The sequence below is a fragment of the Phacochoerus africanus genome, chromosome 9 (genome assembly GCF_016906955.1).
Source record: "Phacochoerus africanus isolate WHEZ1 chromosome 9, ROS_Pafr_v1, whole genome shotgun sequence".
Taxonomy (NCBI): domain Eukaryota; kingdom Metazoa; phylum Chordata; class Mammalia; order Artiodactyla; family Suidae; genus Phacochoerus; species Phacochoerus africanus.
The window spans coordinates 47,705,764-47,726,324 of record NC_062552.1 but is presented as its reverse complement, the minus strand read 5'-3'; the positions used below and the strand labels follow the sequence as shown (position 1 = coordinate 47,726,324).

The 20,561-nt window shown below is 44.8% G+C and overlaps 1 protein-coding gene and 1 long non-coding RNA gene across 5 annotated transcripts in view; one reads left to right on the top strand and one right to left on the bottom strand.

Annotated features, from left to right (window-relative positions):
- Positions 1-4,595: 4,595 nt before the first annotated feature.
- Positions 4,596-12,247, bottom strand: TMEM14A (transmembrane protein 14A). Of its 3 annotated transcripts, none has more exons than XM_047796672.1 (5): positions 11,748-12,240; positions 9,982-10,066; positions 8,357-8,458; positions 6,336-6,423; positions 4,596-5,459 (listed from the first exon to the last, which is right to left on the bottom strand). In XM_047796672.1, exons 2-5 carry the CDS (start codon positions 10,049-10,051, stop codon positions 5,420-5,422), a joined length of 300 nt encoding a protein of 99 aa, XP_047652628.1. In that variant the 5' UTR covers positions 10,052-10,066; positions 11,748-12,240; the 3' UTR covers positions 4,596-5,419. The 3 variants fall into 3 exon arrangements, with proteins under 3 accessions (XP_047652628.1, XP_047652627.1, XP_047652629.1); XM_047796671.1 differs by having other exon boundaries at positions 5,160-5,459; positions 12,105-12,247; XM_047796673.1 differs by having other exon boundaries at positions 5,160-5,459; positions 12,098-12,240.
- Positions 12,248-14,432: 2,185 nt separating this feature from the next.
- The window catches only part of LOC125136388 (uncharacterized), an 81,832-nt gene continuing 75,703 nt past the window's right edge, over positions 14,433-20,561 (top strand). For both annotated transcript variants that reach the window (XR_007137170.1, XR_007137171.1), the window contains exon 1: positions 14,433-14,590. This is a non-coding gene — a long non-coding RNA (uncharacterized LOC125136388). The remainder of the gene's footprint in view (positions 14,591-20,561) is intronic.

Here is a 20,561-nt window from a genome sequence, read left to right as displayed (position 1 = left end):
AACTAGGAACCATGAGGTTGCAGGTTCAATCCCTGACCTTGCTCAGTGGGTTAAGGATCTGGCGTTGCCGTGAGCCGTGGTGTAGGTCACAGACTCAGCTTGGATCCCGCGTTGCTGTGGCTCTGGTGTAGGCTGGCCGCTACAGTTCCGATTAGACCCCTCGCCTGGGAACCTCCATATGCCGCGGGAGTGGCCCAAGAAATGGCACAAAGACCAAATAATAATAATAATAATAATAATAACTACAGTTAGAACCAGAAGCCAAAAAAAGTCTACATGTTGCATTCATTTGAAGAATCTCTTAAATCTCTTTAACCTCTAGGTTCCCTCTGACTCTTTGATTTTCCTGCAATTTACACACTTTCTTGTGGAAATGTAAAAGTAGAGAGTCATTTGAAATGTATTAATCACTTGAGTTGGAGAACAGTGCTTCTCAAACTTGAATATGCATAAAAATTCCTGTGGATTTTGGAGTTCCCGTGGTGGCTCAGTGGAAACGAATCGGACTAGGAACCATGAGGTTTCGGGTTCGATCCCTGGCCTTGCTCAATGGGTTAAGGATCTAGCGTTGCCGTGAGCTGTGGTGTAGGTCACAGACACAGCTTGGATCCTCAAGCTGTGTCTGTGGCGTAGGCCGGTGGCTACAGCTCCAATTAGACCCTAGCCTGGGAACCTCCATATGCCACGGGTGTGGCCCTAAAAAGACAAAAGACAAAATAAAAAATTCCTGTGAATTTTAAAATACAGATTCTGGGGTAGCACATGAGATGCCAGGTACAGTATGTTGCTGATCTGGGGACCAATCTCTGAATAGCAAGCCTATGGAATTCCACATTATAAATGTTGCTGATTTTGCTAATTACACCCATCCCTAAAGTGTTTCTCTGCTTACTGTGTTTCCTGTAAATTGCTATCTAGAGGCTCGATTGAATTCTGGGTCAATTGTTTTGGCAAGGATTCTTCACAGGCACTGCTGCATACTTTCTATTGTTTCACAGAAGGACCTTCATGTCCATTTGTCCCACTTTTAATGATATTAGATATTTAGGACAGGCAGCCTGATCTTTCCACTACAGAGATCCCTATGAGTCGTTTTAGCAGCTCTTGGCATTCTCATCGCCCAGATGGATGGTTGTCAACGCTGGCTACATGTTAGAATCACTTGGAGAGATTTTTCACAGACGCTGATGCCAGAGACTTTTCTGGATCAATTTTATTAATCTGGGGTGGTGCCCAGGCAGTATGGGTGTGTGTGTGTGTTCTCACTTGCACACTTGTGTACCTGCATGTGTTTTAAGGCTCTCACATGATTCTAATAGGTACCATGTAGGGTTGAAAAATCATTAGCCCAGATCACTTTTGTTCATTCTGGTTTCCAAATGGTGATATTCTCCATCTGTCTTTTTTTTCGTCATTTATTTTGCTGAGCTCTTAATGTGTACTGTAGAAGTATTGGCTTAGAAAGTGAGCTGGGTAACAGGCTACAAAGCAAATCAGCTCCCATTCACACTATGAAGACATTCTCTCCTCCTCCTCCTCAAGCCACTCTCTCCCTTCCCCACAGCCCCCCTCACTTTCAGGGACTGACTCCACACAGGTATCTCAAACTATCTTTGCATGTCCAGCGCCTGTTACCCCACTGTCTCCCCAAACATGACTCACCAGCCCCTCAAGGCTGTCTTGGGGTGATGGGGATGGGCTTCTCATTTCTCATTTCTTCTCTTTCATTCTGTATCTTCCTTCCTTCTTCTTTCTTTTCTCCCTTCCTTCCTCCCCCTTTTTTTTTTTTTTTTTTTTTTTTTGCTTTTTAGGGCCATACCTGTGGCATATGGAAGCTCCCAGGCTAGGGGTCAAATCGGAGCTGCAGCTGCTGGCCTACACCACAGCCACAGCAACTCGGGATCTGAACCACATCTGCAACCCACATGACAGCTCACAGCAACACCAGATCCTTAACCCACTGAGCGAGGCCAGGGATCAAACCCACATCCTCATGGATACTAGTAGGGTTCGTAACCCAATGAGCCACAATGGGAACTCTAGTCTTCTGATTTTTATACTATTTCACCTTCATCAAAATAGGCATGGGTTATGTTTCTATAAAAGATAGCTTCCTTTCCAGAAGAAAAGTGTGAAAAGACCCATTTTTCCTAACTCTGCACTTTTTCTATAAATCCCAATATGTCAATGAAAATCCTCTTAACAGATGGAGTTCCCATGGTGGCTCAGGGGTTATCGAACCCAGCTAGCATCCATGAGGTTGAAGGTTTAATCCCTGGCCTCGCTCAGTGGGTTAAGAATCCGGTGTTGCCGTGAGCTGTGGTGTAGGTCACAGATACAGATCAGATCCAGCATTGCTGTGGCTGTGGTGTAGGCTGGCAGTTACAGCTCAGATTGGACTCCTAGCCTGGAAACCTCCATATGCCACGGGTGTGGTCCTAAAAAGACAAAAAGAAAGAAAACCCTCTTTATTGAGGTCTTTATGCTTCAGAGGATGCCAGAATTAAAATATGGAGATGACTGTAACTTGGAAGGTAAAAAAACCTCAGCCTCCCCTAATCTCACCCTGTTTCACCAGTTAAGGCTTGTCCTGCCAGGAAGAGGATCTGTAAATAGATGAAAAGAAAAAAAATTGGAAAGCTAAAAACTTGCCACCTGTCCCAGGAGGAAAAGCTGTCCAGAGTCTGTTTTCCTTCTGCCTGGCTTCCTTAGTCTCATCCCCTATTTTTAAAACATATCAGCTATTTAATTAGAGCACAGTTTGTGAGCATAAACTCCATTTGTGAGAAAGAACACAGAACACAGGTACCTTAGAGCTAAAGAACAGCTTTGATTTTTGGCATAAATTGGGAGTGCAGAGCCTTCTAGTCAACCTGGCACTGCTCTGTTAGCCTGTATCTGTCTTTGTCTCTCTCTGCAGAAGAGTCTTCATCAGTCTCACTCTGTTGACTTTCGGGAATCCTTAAGCATGGCAAGCCAGCCCAGGCTTTACTACTTCAATGGAAGAGGATGGAAGCTTTCCCGTGGCGCTTGGCTGCAGCAGGAGTAGAATTGAGATGCTGGAGTTACTCAAATTACTTTCGGGGGTAGGGGTGTCACTGAGCACTTACCTAGGGAGCAGCTGGGGAAAATTCTTTATATGGCACTCGAATGAAAAAGTTTTTACCACTTGTTCTTTGAATGTTGGGCTGTGAATGGATGAGTTAATTTTTTTTAGCAAGTACCCCGATGCTGTGTTAACTGGTTGTTGATACTGAGCTCTTCCAAGGTGCAAAGGAAGGAAGGAGGGAGGAAGGAAGGAAAGGAGGGAGGGAAGAAGGGACTCATTCCAACTTACAGCTTCTCTTCATTTCATTCTTGTCAGCAAGTATTGTGTTTATTTAACTACATTTGCCTCAAGAACATTAAGAGACAGGTAATTTTCAGAGTTCCTGTCATGGCTCAGCAGAAACAAATCTGACTAGCACCCATGAGGATGCAGGTTCGATCCCTGGCCTTGCTCAGTGGGTTAAGGATCCGGGGTTGCTGTGAGCTGTGGTGTAGGTCACAGACACAGCTCAGATCCTGTGTTGCTGTGACTGTGGTGTAGGCTGGCAGCTGTAGGTAGCTCTGATTCGACCCCTAGCCTGGGAACCTCCATATGCTGCAGGTGTGGCCCTAAAAAGACAAAAAAGAAAAAAAGTTCACGACCCAACATATCTTCAAACTAGTTTCTTACGCTTCCAATCACAAGAGTATTTTATAGATAAGAGTATACGTTTCTATGGCCAATTTCACATTTAGTTTCTGCTCCAGTATCATAATCATAGTCTGTGTCCAAGCTGTTGCCCATCTGAACCTGGAGGTCTCGCTCCATCATCTTTGACTGTCAGCAGTAACCTCCGCCTTCCCAGCCTTGCTTGTGGTACCACCTCTTTGGCACCAGTAGGATTGATGGGATTTTTTTTTTCTTTTTTTAAGTAGGATATTTTTAAAGTATATCAATGGATTCTGTCTGGGTTTCCTATCTGGTTAAATTAGTAAGCTTTTTTTTTTTTTTTTTTTTCCCCTTTTCCTTCTTCCCTTAATGGAATTACCCCTGAACGTTTAACAACCTCCTTGAAGGCTGGTCAGGAAAGATAAGCAAAGGTAACAACCTTATAAACCCTGCTGTCATCGGCTGGGCCTCTACCCACCAGGCCATGTAAATAAAGGTCTGAAATCTGACACCATTGCACAGAGCCAACAGGACCAAAATTACAGATTTTTAGAGCTTTAAGGATCCCTTAGTTCAAATTCCTCCTCAAGGATGAGAAACTGAGTCCCAGAGAGGGGACATGACCTTCCAAAGGGCACAGAGCAGTCAGTGAGAGAACTAGGCTGATTCAGGCCTTCAGGGAAATACCCTGGACATGAAGAGTCCTAAGCATGCCTAAAAATGAAGTGGTGATTTAGAACAAAATCGCTTTTGTTTCAGAATTATTACTGTTATGGCGGAAGAGGGAGAATATCTGCTTCCAAGGAAAAGTTCTGGCTTAAATAACCCTCATTCCCAATCTCCAGCAATTAATAATTTAACACTGAAATTTTATAGAGAAGACACTAAAATGAAAGAATCAGGTTTAAAAAGAATGTCTTTTATTTGAATACTGAATACATTCTGTTAAGTACAGAGTGTGCTGAGGATTAGGTTTTTTTGAAGAAAAAAAAAACATTGGCAGTGATACAACTAAAATGGGAAAAAATTTTCAAAAATAATACAAATGCCATATAGGGAGTTTCCACTGCGGCTTTGTGGAAATGAACCCAGCTAGTATCCATGAGGATACAGGTTTGGTCCCTGGCCCTGATCAGTGGGTTAAGTATCCCGCGTTGCCATGAGCTGCAGTGTAGGTCATAGATGTGGCTCGGATCTGGCACTGCTGTGCCATAGGCCAGCAGCTACAGCTCTGATTTGACCCCTAGCCTGGGAACCTCCATATGCCATGGGTGCAGCCCTAAAAAAAAAAACAACACAAATGACAAACAGCTACATTAGCATTTTGTGAAGCCCACTTAGGGTGTCCCATCATCTGATCAGTTATAGTTTAATTTACATTTACTTCAGACATGGGTATTTGGAACTGTCAAAAAAAAAAAAAAGTGTCACATCTATAAAACATGACACAGCAAATCAAAGATATATGATATCACGATTTATTAAATATCTTTAATGAAACCAATATCAGACAGTTAGAAAACAGTTAAACCATTTGCTTAAAAAAAAAAAAAAACAAACTAGTGTCCATATTAGAGGTGACAGTGTTTCTTTTGTAGTTTCTAACATAAAATAAGACCATGTTGAACCTTCATTATCGAAATTTATCTTTTCAATACAAAGAGGAGGCTTTGCCCGTTATGGTAGAATGACAAGAATTTAGATTTCAGTTCCTCTGGATTCTCAGAGCAGCAATAAGACAAGTCTCAGGATCATCAGGAGGCTGGATTAAAACAGAAGACAGGCAAGGGGAGGGTGAGGTAGAGGCCTGAGACTGAAGGGTCACGGGCTCACCTAACCCGCGTGGTCCTGATCCCCCACTCCCAGGGTTCTGTCCTGCTTCTACTCCCTAGGGCAGGGGCGATCACGCCATCCTTGCATTTGAACTTCCCAGATATGACTGAATTAGCCACTTAAAAATAGCCACTGAATGAAGGAGAAAGATCAGAATTCACTGTTCTGAGAATATGGGATGAGTCTTCATAAGAGAAAGGTCCGGAAAGAAACACTAAACTTTCAAAAGCTAGTAAAGGCAAGCAACTTGAAAAATGAATCAAGGAGCGATTTAGGGATGCCACGATGATAAGCTCAGCTACTTTCCACCTTTGGAGTCTTTTTTTTTTTTTTTTCCCCTACCATGCCTGCTGCATGCAGAAGTTCCTGGGCCAGGGATTGAACCCAAGCCACTGCACAGACAATGCCAGATCCTTAACCTGCTACACAATGAGAACTCCTGAATGCACAATATTTTAAGGTTTTATAGTCATGCTGATTGTAATAAAAATTACTTTGACCTTTCAATTTAAAACTGACTTTTGCCAAAAATTCAGCACTTCACTGATGCCGTAGGAAAGCATAGATCAAAATAGTTTTTCTTGGAGTTCCTGTTGTGGCTCAGGGGTAACGAAGCCAACTAGTATCCAAGAGGATGTGGGTTCAATCCCTGGCCTCCATCAGTGGGTTGGGGATCCCACGTTGCTGTGGATGTGGCGCAGGCTGACAGCTGTAGCTCTGACTGAACCCCTAGCTGGGGAACTTCCATATGCTGCGGGTGTGGCCCTTCCCCCCCAAAAAAGACCCAAAAAAAAGTTTTTCTTACCTCAAACCTGCAACCAGCCCAGCTGGCATTATTTTCTTGGATCGCTTAAACCTCACCCCCATTATGGTGGCCAGGAAGAAAGCTGTAACTAAAAACCAAACAGTGCGTGAACCAGAGTTTCAAACATGTTATCAGTGCTTGCTCCTGAAAAAAAAAAACATATTGTTTCAGCTTTTTAATATAACGACTATGATGTATTGATATTGAATTGCTGTTTTCTTGAAACGACAAAGTGCTCTATTCAATCCCTTTATGAACTAGCTTATCAGAAAAGTTTCTGAGTTAACAAGTATGTTAAAATCAACTCCTGAAATCTCTTCAAAAGAAAAAGGCTTTTTCAAACTTAAATTTCTATGTACTGGGTCTTATTCAAGTTTCCTCAGAATACTAGGCAGTAAGCCTGGGTCCACAGGACACACCAAATAAGTATTTAGCGAACTGAATATATGGAAAAGAATCAGTTTCTAAAGTAAATCTTTAAGACTTTATTTATAAAATAACACTAAGAAAAGGCTGGCTGTTTTTATTTTGTAGCATTCCATTTTGGAAATTTTATGCCTAGAGACTAAATTAACAAGTCTAATGATAACATTACATTCAGAAGCATCATACCAGCCTCTAGGATCTGAACCCATATGATGAGAGAGGCAGTTTTATGTAAGAGATTAGGACATGGATGTCATAATTGAAGAACAACTTCCAAGGAAAAATCACTTGCTGATGTAAAAAACAACATGACTGACAGTAAACATGTATAAACTATTTAAATGCATATAAATAAAAAAGCCCAATATAATCTTGCTGACCTATTTTTATCTTTTGATACAATTTCATTACTAAAAATATCCCTACCTCCTATTTAAAATAAGGAAAAAGGGAGTTCCCATTGTAGCTCAGCGGAAACAAACCCAACTAGGATCCATGAGGACGTAGGTTCAATTCCTGGGCTTGCTCCATGGGCTAAGGATCAGGCGTTGCCGTGAGCTGTGGTGTAGGTGGCAGATGCTGCTCGGATCCCGAGCTGCTGTGGCTGTGGTGTAGGCAGCAGCTATAGCTCCGATTCTACTCCTAGCCTGGGAAATTCCATATGCCACATGTGCAGCCCCCCAAAAGTAAAATAAGGGGAAAATCCCACTTAATCTCTCTCTCCCCCTCAAATAAAGAACTGATACAATGTCTTCTTTTGTATTTTATTCCATGCCCAAGGCCCTTTGAACTATCATCAAATTAAACAGAGACCATTTCCTCAGTGTAGTTTCCCAAATTTTCCCTATATTTCTCTTTCTAAAAGGAAGAAAGCCAAGCACCCTGGGCTTTAAATACACACAGCTTCTTTCCATCCTCCCTGTGCACATTCTTCCACTAAGCTCAACAAAGGGAAGAAGCGAAAAAAGGGTCAGCCTTGCTTTCCTAGGTTAAATCTTAAGGCAAAGTGGGATCGAAAAGCTGTTTGTGAATTAAATAAAATAATGCAAGGCTGTCTCTTTAAAGGTATTTTCACAGCAACACAGACTATGCTAATCTGTACTGAGAAGCATTAGCAGAAAATCCAGACATAATTCCTGGATTTTTCTCATTTTATTTTTCTAGCAACAAATGTTATAGACATAACCTTCTGAGTTGTAAGGTGGTACGGCAACATCATTATTTTTGATTGGGTCTGTGTAGAAGGAAACAAGAATGGTGTTTTTTCTCCACAAGTGACCACCTGCCATCTGACAAGTATGTCTTTTTGTTTTTGGCCACCTGCAGCACATGGAGTTCTGGGGCCAGGGATCAGATCCAAGCCACAGTTGTGACTTACTCCAGAGCTGCGGCAATGCTGGACCCTTACACCAGATCCTTAACCCAGTGTGCCAAGCTGGGGATCGAACTTGTGTCCCAGCACTCCAGAGACACTGCCAATCCCGTTGCACCACAGCAGGAACTCCTGACCAGTATTTTCTACACACCAAGGCTAGGTATCAAAAAGCCACCCCCAAGCTTCAATTCTCCAGAACTGGGGAAAATGTCTTACTCACACAGGGACAGTTTTACATCTCGCTTGTCAAGGGAGACACGGTAAGCTCCATAGCCAGCCAAAAAGCCAACAAAAAGACCAGCAATCAAAGACGGAACACCACCTGGGGGAAAAAAAATTATGGGCTCAGAGAGACAGTCCTCAAATGAAAGGACTTCAAGTATGATACAGACATAGAAAAATGCATTTCTTCTTGGGCACTGTAACTAGATAGAGCCAAACTAGGTATCAGCTATTCATGGATAGTTTCTAAGAAGTGACTGTTTCATGCTGAACCCCAAATGCGAGCAGAGGAACCCAAAGTACCTAGCATTGCAAGGGTCAGGGGTTAGGTACCACAACAAAACCCATCTTGTAGTAATGTTTCTAAAGTGACTGCATGATCTCAGACAATTAATTGACTTCTTTATGCCTCTCTCTTTTTTTCTACTTGCCTCCATCTCTTCACTCTGAGGTTGTGATGATAAAAATTAAGATGAGATGATATTTTTACCTCACGGAGGTAGAGAGAAACCCTGTGCAAACCAAGTGATGGTTCCGTCCTGAATAATTAACAAGCCTTCCCGCCTCAACTGGTCAGGACTCAGAGATGGAGCCTGACCACACTGAGTGGTCCGGAAGAACCTGGTCACTGATACAGCCAGCCAGCCACCATCCCCCGCCCCAGCCCCATCCCCCACTCCTGCCCAGCGCTGCCTGGGGCACTGTGACAGATATGGCACTTCCTGGGCCCTGGCCAGTGGGCATAAGCCAGTGACACTGTCACCAATCACACAGTCCTCACTTCAGGGTACTCACTCTATTTAGATCTATTGGATGGAATCCCTAGGGGTAGGGTCAGGGGGTCTCTGTTTTTAAGTGTCTACAGGAAATTCAGATTGCAAGAGGGTTAAGAATCATTGCAGCAACACACATACATACGCACACAAACTTGCGTGCAAGCTTTCTCTCTCTCCCTTTCCCTACCACTCAAAAAAATCACTAAAGGAAGTGACGCTGATAACTGTATAGACCTGAAACTTGAGTCTCTCAATGTCACAAATATAACGCTCTTTGAAATATAATTTCATTTGATGTATTTCTCAAAAATATAAGAAACAGAAATCTGAGACATCATGACTATAAGTGTTTTGCCTTGCAGTAAAATAGAAAACTTGACCTTTCATTTTTCTCCATGAAAATCCTCAAATCTATCAACTAGGTTTTCTTCTGTCTTTGGGAAAAAATGGAAGAGACCACTTAGGATATGACATCTAAGTGTTTAATGAACTGTCTTCTGAAATACACAATACCATCATAAATCAGTTTTTTGACACCATGTAACAAACATAAAAACAACTAAAAAAAAATCCACCTTTGATAAGAAGTGGGCAGCCTGAGGAGGTGAAGTCAATTAATTTTACAACTGATATTGACAGAAGAAGGGAGACTCAGATGCCAGGGCTGGAACATCCACCCAGCTCCAGAGAGAAGCCCCTCTTTCCACAAATCCCTACCATGTGCTGGTTCTCCACTGCCTGAGGACTTCATTAGCTTCCTGTCCTACCTATAGACCCTTAGATGATCCTGACACAAACATCGACCTCCCACCAGGTCCCTTGGATGAAAAATCTGGTTGGGGCTTACCTCTCCGCTTGTAGCCCAAAATGCTTCCGAACGTCACCAGGGCTGCATAACCAAAACCAATCAGGTCCATTGGCAAGGTTTAACTCTATATAGCAAGAGGGAAGGGATGCATTTTACACAAGAAGACTTTGGGGGAGCATGTGTGTATAAAAATGGTACGTGTTCCACAGAATTACAGAAATTAATCTCTCCAGTCTACTAAGAAGAGGGCACCTAGATCTTCACCCATCCCACCACCCAGCGCTACCCCAGTCCTCATCACTCTCAAGCACCATTTGAGGCGGCATCTCCTCTCCTGGTGAAGACCTGCTGTGCCCTCAGCTGTTTACTCCTTTCTACTTCCCCAGAAGGACTTTTGCCCTGGCTGTGACCCTTCCATCTCCACTGTGCACTTCCGTGCCTGGAAGGTCCCCCCTCCCTCACCTCCAATCCCAGCTCCCTTTGCACCTGTGCCCCATCTCAGCCGCACCCCGCCCCCCAACCTCCTTAACCGCTCCAGCCTGCACCGTCCACGTGGTCTGGAGCATCTGCTCTTCTTCCCCCGAATTCCTTGACTTCAGCAGCTCCGCCTGCTAATTCTTTCATATTTGTACAGATCTTTGTGCCCCCTCCTCCTCACACCAAAGAATAGGAAAGGGATAACATGGACGTTTGCTTATTGACTGAACCAAAGATCCCCTTTCAACATGTGCTTTGCCCTGGCTTTGCTGTGAGACAGATCTCCCTTGGTGGCAGAGACATCCACGCTTAGTTCATGGTAAACCATTAAAAGACAAACGCAGCCCTGGCACGCATGAGGTTAACTGAGTGACCGTGAAAGGCAATGTAACTCACAGCAGCAGCTGAAACATCCAGGGGTGGGAAGTTCTCAGAAGTTCCACTGAAATCTTCCCAGGATTCTCTAAGACCTAGGAGAACTGTGCTGACCACAGGTGACTACTAGCGGCTACTAGTCCCAGAAGTAATTTAGGGACCTAATTTTCTCCTTAATCCAATCACCTGGTGTTAAAGGCCAGTTCTTCACCCTCCTCTGAGCTTCGCAGTTCTTCCTCTGATCCTCTTTTGAGGCCCCATCCCTCTACTTAGTGTAGAGTTACTTCTGTTGAACTCATCTCTGCCCTGGGCCAGTCAAGCTTCTTGAGGACTAAGCTCAGGTTCACTCATCTTCCTCTCCCACAGCGCCAAGCCCAATGCGTGCACAAGGCAAATGCTGAATAAATGAGTGAATGAGCTAGGGAACCAAAGCAATAACTTTGGCCTGAAGACATTCTGTAACTGAGCCACCCTCCGTGTAGCTCCACTGCCAGGAAAAAAAGCCCTCTATCTCCTCAGTGAACTGAGTGTTGCTCTACAAAGGCAAAATAATCTATTCTCAATCCTTGTTAAGAAGTTTCCGTGCTCACAGCGAAAATTCACATAAAAAGCAATCCGCCCTGGCGCTCCTTTTCCGTAGCAGGACCGTATAACCTGCTTAGGACCACACAGTAAAACCAGAGGCTTGCGTTAGCCTGGGAGGGATAGGGGTGGGGATAAAATGTCCAATGCATCACGTGCTCTAAGTGTCATCGGTTGCCCAGCACTCGGAAGAGCCAGAAAGCATCGTGGGTGCAATGCGGCAAAACAATTTACTGCACAACGTACAAAACCAAGTGACACGGCCCTGCCTTGCCCCTAGCCCTGCAAAATTTGACGAACCCACTAAGAGATTTCCCGCAAGTCATTATATAAAAAGCATTTTCACATGCTGAGGATCAATAATTACCTACCTTTTAATTCCTTGGGGCTCGAAAGACATTTTCGAGTGCAGTCTGGTTGGTGCAGGAAAGGTTTTAAAACCTCGCCAAGCATTTCTGTGATGGTCCAAGATCTCCACCCCCTTCCCCACCTCTCCGTAGCTCCAGGAACTCCAGGGAGGACAAGTGTCCAGGGAGGACAAATGGGAGATTCAGGGCCGTGGAAGGAAGAAATTCGGAGAATTCCCAGGCAGAGGAGAAGCGATACCCTGGAGAGCTGACCCCACCCCCTGCAAAATCCTCCCAAGGTTCTTCGCATTGTTATCTATTTCTGCGCCTTTGCATTAAATTACGGGCAGGAAGGTATAAGTTGCGAGACGTACAGCTCACCTGCAGCCCCAAGCTCTCCCCGCGGCTGAAAAGAGGAAAGTCGGGAGCCAGCTGTGGGAAAACTTCGTAACTGCAGTCAGGAAGCTGACCTCAAAAGCCTGCGCCTTCAGACTCTGGGCACTACCCTCCGGCACTGGGCGGGGCCGCTGGTTCCGGGCGGCCCCGCCCCCCCCTGCGCGCATGCGCTCCCTCCCCCCAATTCCGCAGCTCGGGTCTGCGTAGGATGGTTCTGCTTGTACCATCTGCAGCCCTCTCTCTGGCAATAGCATCCTAGGCCGCGGCCACCCTCGGTCACTCGCTCCTGCGGCCTGGCTTTCCGCCCTGGTGCCAGGATCTGCTGCTTTCTGTCAGACGGGGCGGGACTGACAAGCATTCGCAAGGAGTGGGTCTGGGTGTACCAAGGATTCCAGAAGGCGAAAGATTTTTAACCATGAAGAAGTTCCTTCATCATTCAAGGGGCATTTGTGGGATTTCTCCAGCAGCCTAGGCCTTTTACATACTCTCCTGTAGATTGTCCTCATTTTCAGCGGTGGGAGCTAAGGTTCAGAAAGGTGAAAGGATTTCGTTGTCCTCAGCCTCAGCTCCTAAGAGAGGTGCGAGTGTTAGAACCCAGGCTGTCCAGTTTCGAAACCCGAGCAAACTTCCTTACACCGCCCATCTACGAGGTCATCTAGATGCGGAGGGGAAACCAGGAAACCGGTCTTATACTTCACACCCGGGATTTGCTGGGCCTAAATACCAGAAGGGAAAGGTACACCATGCCAGAAGTGTAAGGCACTTGAAATCATGTCTAGTTCCAGGATAATCTATACCCAGGAATGAGCTTTAGATTGATCTGGCATCGTGCCTCCTAAATACAACTTTTCATTTCACCCCAGTTTTGCCTTCTAGGCCACAATCCAGTAACTCCAACCCTTCCCCTTACATAACAGGCTGTCATCTAGGAGTCATCAAGTTGCTCTAGGGGTGCTTCGGGCTAGGAATAATAGAATTTCTTTTAAAAAGAAACCTAAGAATATACAGTAAATATTGTGAACTTTGCTGAATCTACTCCTTCTGCTTAAAAATGCTTCAGGGAAGCAATGTGACTGTATCTAACTTAGGAGAAGCCTAAGGTAGGCCTAGGAAGTTAACCAGGTTCCAGGAAAAGTCAAGGAAGAGTTGATGGCAGGTGCTGGAATGTGGATGGAGGAAGTGATACCCTGGAGTTTGGCTCTGAGTGCTCCCAGCTCTCCTTCTCAGCCCCTCTAGGCTTTTGCAAAAGGGAGGATAAGGTTGAAAGCCTGACCCACTGACAGACCTTACTGGAATACTTAGCATTTTACTGACTAGCAACAGCAATTTTTAGATTTGTAGGAATGTGCTTCCATTTCTCCAAAAATTTCCACCCACTTCTTAGCCACAGGCTTGTTTTGATAGTCCAGCTGTTGTCAATCAGGTCCTGTGTATCTATAGATTCATCCTGAAGGCTGTCCTTGTCTACAGCATCCATCATTTGTAAACACTCTGAAGCACGCTGGATGCTGTCATATGTTAGACATTTTCTCAGAGCAAACGGTTTTAAGGCACAGAGATAATTTGAACTGGTGAAATATAAGTTAGAGTCCAAATAAGTTACAGTTTCAGTAAAGAAATTAAGAAAGTCCTGTTTAGGAGTTCCTGCTGTGGCTCAGCGGTAAGGAACCCAACTAATATCCATGAGGACGCTGGATGGATCCCTGGCCTCGCTCGGTGTGTTAAGGATTTGGCATTGAGATGAGCTGTGGTGTAGGTCACAGACGTCACTGGGATCTGGCCTGGCTGTGGCATAGGCCAGCAGCTGCAGCTCTGATTCCACCCCTAGCCTGGGAACTTCCATATGCTGCCAGTGTGGCCCTCGAAAGAAAAAAAAAAAGTCTCAATATCACATTTAAGCAAATCACAACCCTTTTTTTTTTTATCATTGTTGCATATAAGACGGGCAGGACATCGAATACGTAAGATCTTTTCATTTTCTTTAGTAAGAAATTAGCAGACAGTGGCATCTGCCAACATTTACATTTGCCCTATCCGATGAATATGCAGATAGATGAGCTAAGTCTAGTTTGTATTTGGACAAAATATCAACAACCTTTGTTTTATGATTTCAGCGGACCGGGAAAAAAAAAAAAAAAAATCTGTGAGAGAAGAGGACAGACCTTTCACAAGGCCCAGGGGCGGGGCGGGGCGGGGGAGAAGGCGGAGCCACCCTCCCCAAGCGAATGTTCATTGGCTGAGCCCGCCTGACACTCAGCCGTGCTCTGGCGTCCCATTGGCTCCCACCTCGCGCTGAATCCGGGGAAATTTGGCCTCTGAGGAGGCTAAGGGGCGCCACGGAGGGTCGTCCGCCAGCTGATGCGGCAGCCTTCTCCGGTCTCAGGCTTCGCGGAAGTGAAAACAAGCCAAGAACAAAACCCGTACAAATCCCTAAGTCCAAACAGCTCCAGTCACATTCAAGGAAAGCAAAGGTAAATGCGAAAAGTAAAATTCAGTCATTTTCCCCGTCAGAGGCAAAGCAAGCAACTGAATTTCAAGGGGGGTGAATTCAAGAAAAGATAAGATGGAAATCTAAGTTCAATTTTAGGATATTTATACCAGGATATTTTGTTCGACATTGATAAGCGAAAGTTGTCTAAGAAACAAGTATTCGTTTTTGTTTGCCTTTCCTACGAAAGGCAGCAGGGGGCGCCAGACGCTGTAGTTTCCTTCTGGCAGGAGAGGCGTTTTAAACTTTGTCACTTATTGTCAAAACAGCAAATAGTTTGCTCTTAGAACAGGGCGGTGGTCTGCGCAAAAGAATGTACCACAAAGGTAACGATTTCTCCATTGCAGCCTGTTGACTAAGAGATACGGTTTCCTGAAATATTGTGTGGGGGGGAGGTCAATTGCAGGACGTAAGGGGGAATTTTGAGGTGGGCTGTGAAAGAGGCAGGCAGTGGAGAGCAAATAGGGTACCACTGACTTCCTGTCCCAGGCCTGCCAGCTAGACTCATTGCAAACTTTTGCCAAGAACACTGGACTTTTCCTTGCCAAAACCAGGACTGTGGGGTTTCCTGGGATTTGGGACTTTCCTATAAACAATAATGATAACAGCTAACTTTTGGAGTTCCCTAGTGGCTCAGCGGGTTGGGGATCAGGCATGTTCACTGCTGTGTCACAGGTTCCAGGAGACAGCCAAAAACCAAAAAGCGAGGCCGACATTGAATGAGTACTGTGGGCCAGCCACTTTCTAGCATTTAATTTTCCCAATAACCCCCTGAGGTAGATAATGTGTCACCCCATTTTACAGAGAGGGAAACTGAGGCAACTTGCCAAAGGTTATACAAACAGCTGAGAAGTGTCAGATCCAAGCTTAAGAAGAGTGTGCATGCAGGCTTTGCACACAGTTTTTTTTCTCCTTTTTCTGCCTGCCGGCCCCATGGCATATGGAAGTTCCCGGGCCGGGGATTTAATCCGGACAGGATCTGCAACCTAAGCCACAGCCACAGCAAGGCCAGATCCTTAACCCACTTTGCCTGGCCGGGGCTTGAGCCAGTGCCACCACACAAAGACAAGCCAAATCATTAAACCATTGTGCCGCCACAGCAGGAACTCCACAGATTTTATTAATACAGGAAAGCACATGACACATTGACTGGCACATAGGATATGCTCTGAAGTATTTGCTACTATTATTAAAAGAGTGGTCCTTGCTCTCCAAGAGTTTATAGTCTACTTTAAGGAGTTCCCTGGTAGTGACAGGTTTGGTGTTCTCACTGCTGTGGCCCAGGTTCAGTCCCTGGTATGGGAGCTTCTGCATACCTTGGGCACAGCCAAACAATACAAAAAGATAAAATCTAACTTAAGAGGTTGGTAAGATTCATAAGACCAGAGAGGTGCCTATTCGATGGGTGACTGGGACAGAGAATAGATGTGTGGAAATGATCGTAGGAGGGAACAGCTATGAAACGCAGAGGTCACGTCTGGGTCGCAGTTTGCTCAGTGTGGCACCTGCTTAAATGAGTACCTGCATGTCCTCATTAGAAGGTGGCCTCAGATCCTGAATGGCTTGAGCTAATCCCTATATTCTTTGTGTTTGATTATCACTTGGCTGTATGTGTTTAATTTAAAATGTCAATTTTTTTGTTAGTCATGAAAATTGTCTTAAGGAGTGGCATGCTGTCTACTCTTTTAGCTTGAAGAAGCACTTATTAATTTTTTCAAAGAAAGCATTTGTTAATTTCACAAATCTGTTAGATGTTGTATGGTCAGACCGCTCAAGATGGCTGTTCTCTTGCTCTCTTTATGTCTGTCTCCTCGACTAGGCGCTGTTTCACACACATAATTATCCAATTTTCTTACTTATAGGGTTTAATTAGTCCCTGATAACTGACCCCACCTGGTGTCAACTCCCCCCTCTAAACGGTAGCCTCCTTCTGCCACAAGTATCAAAGACCGTTGCCATGTACTATCTGCCGTACACGGTGGGGTGTCACTCCAGGACCTTTTGTAAGATTCCTTCTGTCCGGTAAACCATTGACATCTCTGTCACTGTCTCCGGGCTCTTTCTTTGGTCTCAAGGCTGGACAACTACAAGGCTGCAGCCTGACAGATGTCTTGACATGGAGTAGGAGTCTGAGTTAGAATAGGACTCTGGGGAGTTCCAGTCGTGGCTCAGTGGTAACGAAACTAACATCCATGAGGACGCAGGTTTGATCCCTGGCCTCGCTCAGTAGGTTAAGGATCCGGCATTGCCGAGCTGTGGTGTAGGTCGAAGATGTGGCTCAGATCCTATATTGCTGTGGCTGTGGTATAGGCTGGCAGCTGCAGCTCTGATTTGACCCCTAGCCTGGGAACTTCCATATGCCTCAAGTGTGGCCCTTAAAAAAAAAAAAAAAGAAGAAGAAGAGTATTCTGGGAGTTCCTATGGACCGAGGGGCTGGAAAGGGTTATTATCTTGAAAGCTGAAGTCTCAGGGGGAGCCAGCAGGCAAGGAGTCAGAGGAACCACAATGTGGGCAGCAGGAATGGCCTGCACCCTTGGGTGGAGAAAGGGCTCCATGCCTTGTAGGAGGGCACTTGGTTGGGGCTAGAGAGTTGTGAATTAGAAGCAGGATAAACTGGGTCAGCAACAAGTTGTGTTCATAAAGAGTGAGTGTGATTTTCTGCCTCTGAGTCTTCTTTTTTTTTTTTGTCATTGCACTCACGATATATGGAGGTTCCCAAGCTAGGGGTCTAATCGGAGCTACAGCTGCTGGCCTACACCACAGCTACAGCAACGCGGTTTCTGAGCCGCATCTGCGACCTACACCACAGCGCATGGCAATGCCGGATCCTTAACCCATGGATCGAGGCCAGGGATCGAACCCGAAACCTCACAGTTCCTAGTCGGATTTGTTTCCGCTGCACTATGACAGGAACTCCTGAGTCTATTTAAATTCTCTGGACTGTGCAGCCTCCAGATGTTGCCCCTTGGAAACTTTCCATCAGGGGTTGAGAGGTAATCTTTGTGTGCAGCTTGCTTCCACTGGTTGTCCTTAACTGATGCTCTACATTGAGTTTAACGCTCTGCGTCTGTGCAGGCTTCAATCCCGGAGAACTTCTATTTTGGATGAGATGACTCTTGAGCCTTCCATTTTGCTTACCCGTAAAAAAAAAAAAAAATGGTAAAATGGATTTCCATCCGTTCATTAGCATACTGATCCAACTATATCTTACCCAAAAGAAATTTCTTGGAATGAAAAATAAGAACAAGTGTTAAAGATAGCTCAGTCTTTCCTCTTCCATGGGTCTCCATGGAGCCTCTACTATACTTTCGATATTGGCGTGTAAAAATCAGACAGATGTGAGAAAGAGGACCTGATGCGCAGAGTTAATCCATGAGTCCTCTTCAGATCTCTTTGAGGAAAGAACCCTTAATGCAATAAATATGGTGTCTTTGAGGAAAAGCAGATTATCTTGTCTGATAAGGCTGCCTTTTTCTCATTATGTTAATGTTGCTCTGATAATCCATGTTAAAGTGTTTTTAATTTAAAAGAAAAAATCCCAAGAGAAGGCTTAGGCCGAAAAACAGGGCGTGATAATGCTTGGAAAGTGCAGTGGAGGAACTACCTGAAAATCCACATGACAGCACAGAGGGTCTCACTGTAAAGGTGAAATTGGGTCCAAATTTAGTGAAAAGATTCAGCCCCTTTCTCCTTTCTTCTTATAATTCAGTCTAAGCGGAAATTGATAGAGCATATTTAAATTTCCAACAAATTTCTTGGAAAGAAGGGCAGTGACTATTAAAGTGTCTATAAATCAAACCAGGTGTGGGTGGAGTGTTAATTTAAAATCAGGGAGTTCCCGTCGTGGCGCAGTGGTTAACGAATCCGACTAGGAACCATGAGGTTGCGGGTTCGGTCCCTGCCCTTGCTCAGTGGGTTGACGATCCGGCGTTGCCGTGAGCTGTGGTGTAGGTTGCAGACGCGGCTCGGATCCTGCGTTGCTGTGGCTCTGGCGTAGGCCAGTGGCTACAGCTCCGATTCAACCACTAGCCTGGGAACCTCCATATGCCTCGGGAGCAGCCCAAGAAATAGAAAAAAAAAAAAGGACAAAAAAAATAAAATAAATAAAATAAAAATAAATAAATAAAATCAGAACCACACACCTGTCTGTAATACCTTGGGCAGGTTCTGGAACACATGACAGCATTTGTGTAACTCACCTTCTCAGACTGGATTTAATCAAGATTATTGTGATGAAGATGATAGGAAGAAATTGAATTTTTTTTTTGTCTTTTTGCCTTTTCTAGGGCTGCTCCCACGGCATATGGAGGTTCCCAGGCTAGGGGTCCAGTCGGAGCTGTAGCCGCTGGCCTACACTAGAGACACAGCAACGTGGGATCCGAGCCGCGTCTGCGACCTACACCACAGCTCACGGCAATGCCGGATCCTTAACCCACTGAGCAAGGCCAGGGATCGAACCCGCAATCTCATGGCTCCTAGTCGGATTCGTTAACCACTGAGCCATGACGGGAACTCCAGAAATTGAATTATTTTTGAAATAAATTTTCTTTAAAAATTGATAAATGATTCTGGTTAGCAAAGTGGTTAATATTGGTCGCTTTTAGGCTGGAGTTTTCTTTTTTCTTTCTTTTTTTTTTTTTAAGTCCAAACCCGCAGCATGTGGAAGTTCCTAGGCTAGGGGTCGGATTGGAGCTGTAGCTGCTGGCCTATACCACAGCCACAGCCCTAACCGGCACCACAGCTCACAGCAACACTGGATCCTTAACCCACAGAGCGTGGCCAGGAATCAAACCTGCATCCTCATGAATACTAGTCACATTTCCGTTGAGTCACAATGGGAACTCTTGGAGTTTTCAGTTAGGATAGCTTCTAGGCCAGGAGCCTGCCAGATGAATAAGAAGGGGTCAGGGCTTCTCCCCCAAATTGACTGGGGCTGTGGCCAAAATGTAACAGGATATGCCTTTGGTTCATGCCCTCTTGCAAAAACGTCTCTACAGACAGAACTTTAGGAAAACTTTTTTTCCATTCTTCTTCTTAAATTGTCCCCTTGGAGGCTTCTGAGATGCTTAATTCAGTGGTCCCCAAATTTGCTGCCCATTGGAATCATCTAGGCATGTTTAAAAGCTAAGTTCTGGCTCCCATCTCCCGATATTGTAATTTACCAGGTATGAGCTGCAGCTCAGGCATGGGGAGTGGTTTTGTTCGTCCTTTTTTTCTTTTCTTTTTTTGCCAAACCCGCAACCTACAGAGGTCCTTGGGCCAGGGATGAAACCCATACCACAGCAGCAACCCCAGCTGTTGCAGTGATAGTGCCAGGTTCTTAACCTGCTGCACCACAAGGAAACTCCATCATTAATCTTTTTATATTGAGAAGATTATAGATTTACACATGGTTTTAAGAAATGATAGATTCCAAAAAATAAATAAATAATAGATTCCTTAAATTCTTTACCCAGGGCCACCCCGCCCCCCAGTCTTCCAGAACTTCATACAACATCACAACCATCTTATGGATATCTCTACAAGCAAGGTTTGCCACATTTCCATCACCACTGGGATCTTTCCCTCTTTTTGGCCTTTTATAACCTCACCACCCTCCCTGCCCACTCCAACCCCCTCGTTAATCTCTTGGGAACCACTAATCTTGTCTCCATTTCTATAGTTTTGTCATTTCAAGAATATGATATAGGGGTAATCATACAGTGTGTAACCTTTGAGGATTAGCTTTTTCCACTCAGCATAATTCTCTGGGGATTTAGCCAGGCCGTTGCAGGTGTCAGTATTTGGTTCCTTTTTATTGCTGAGTGGTGCTTCCTCATATGGATGTACCACAAGTTGTTTAACCATCTGGATTGTTTTCAGGTTTTGACTATTATGAAACTGCTATACACATTAATGTGCATATTTTTATGTGACACATATTATCATTTCTCTGGGGTAAATGCCCAGGAGTA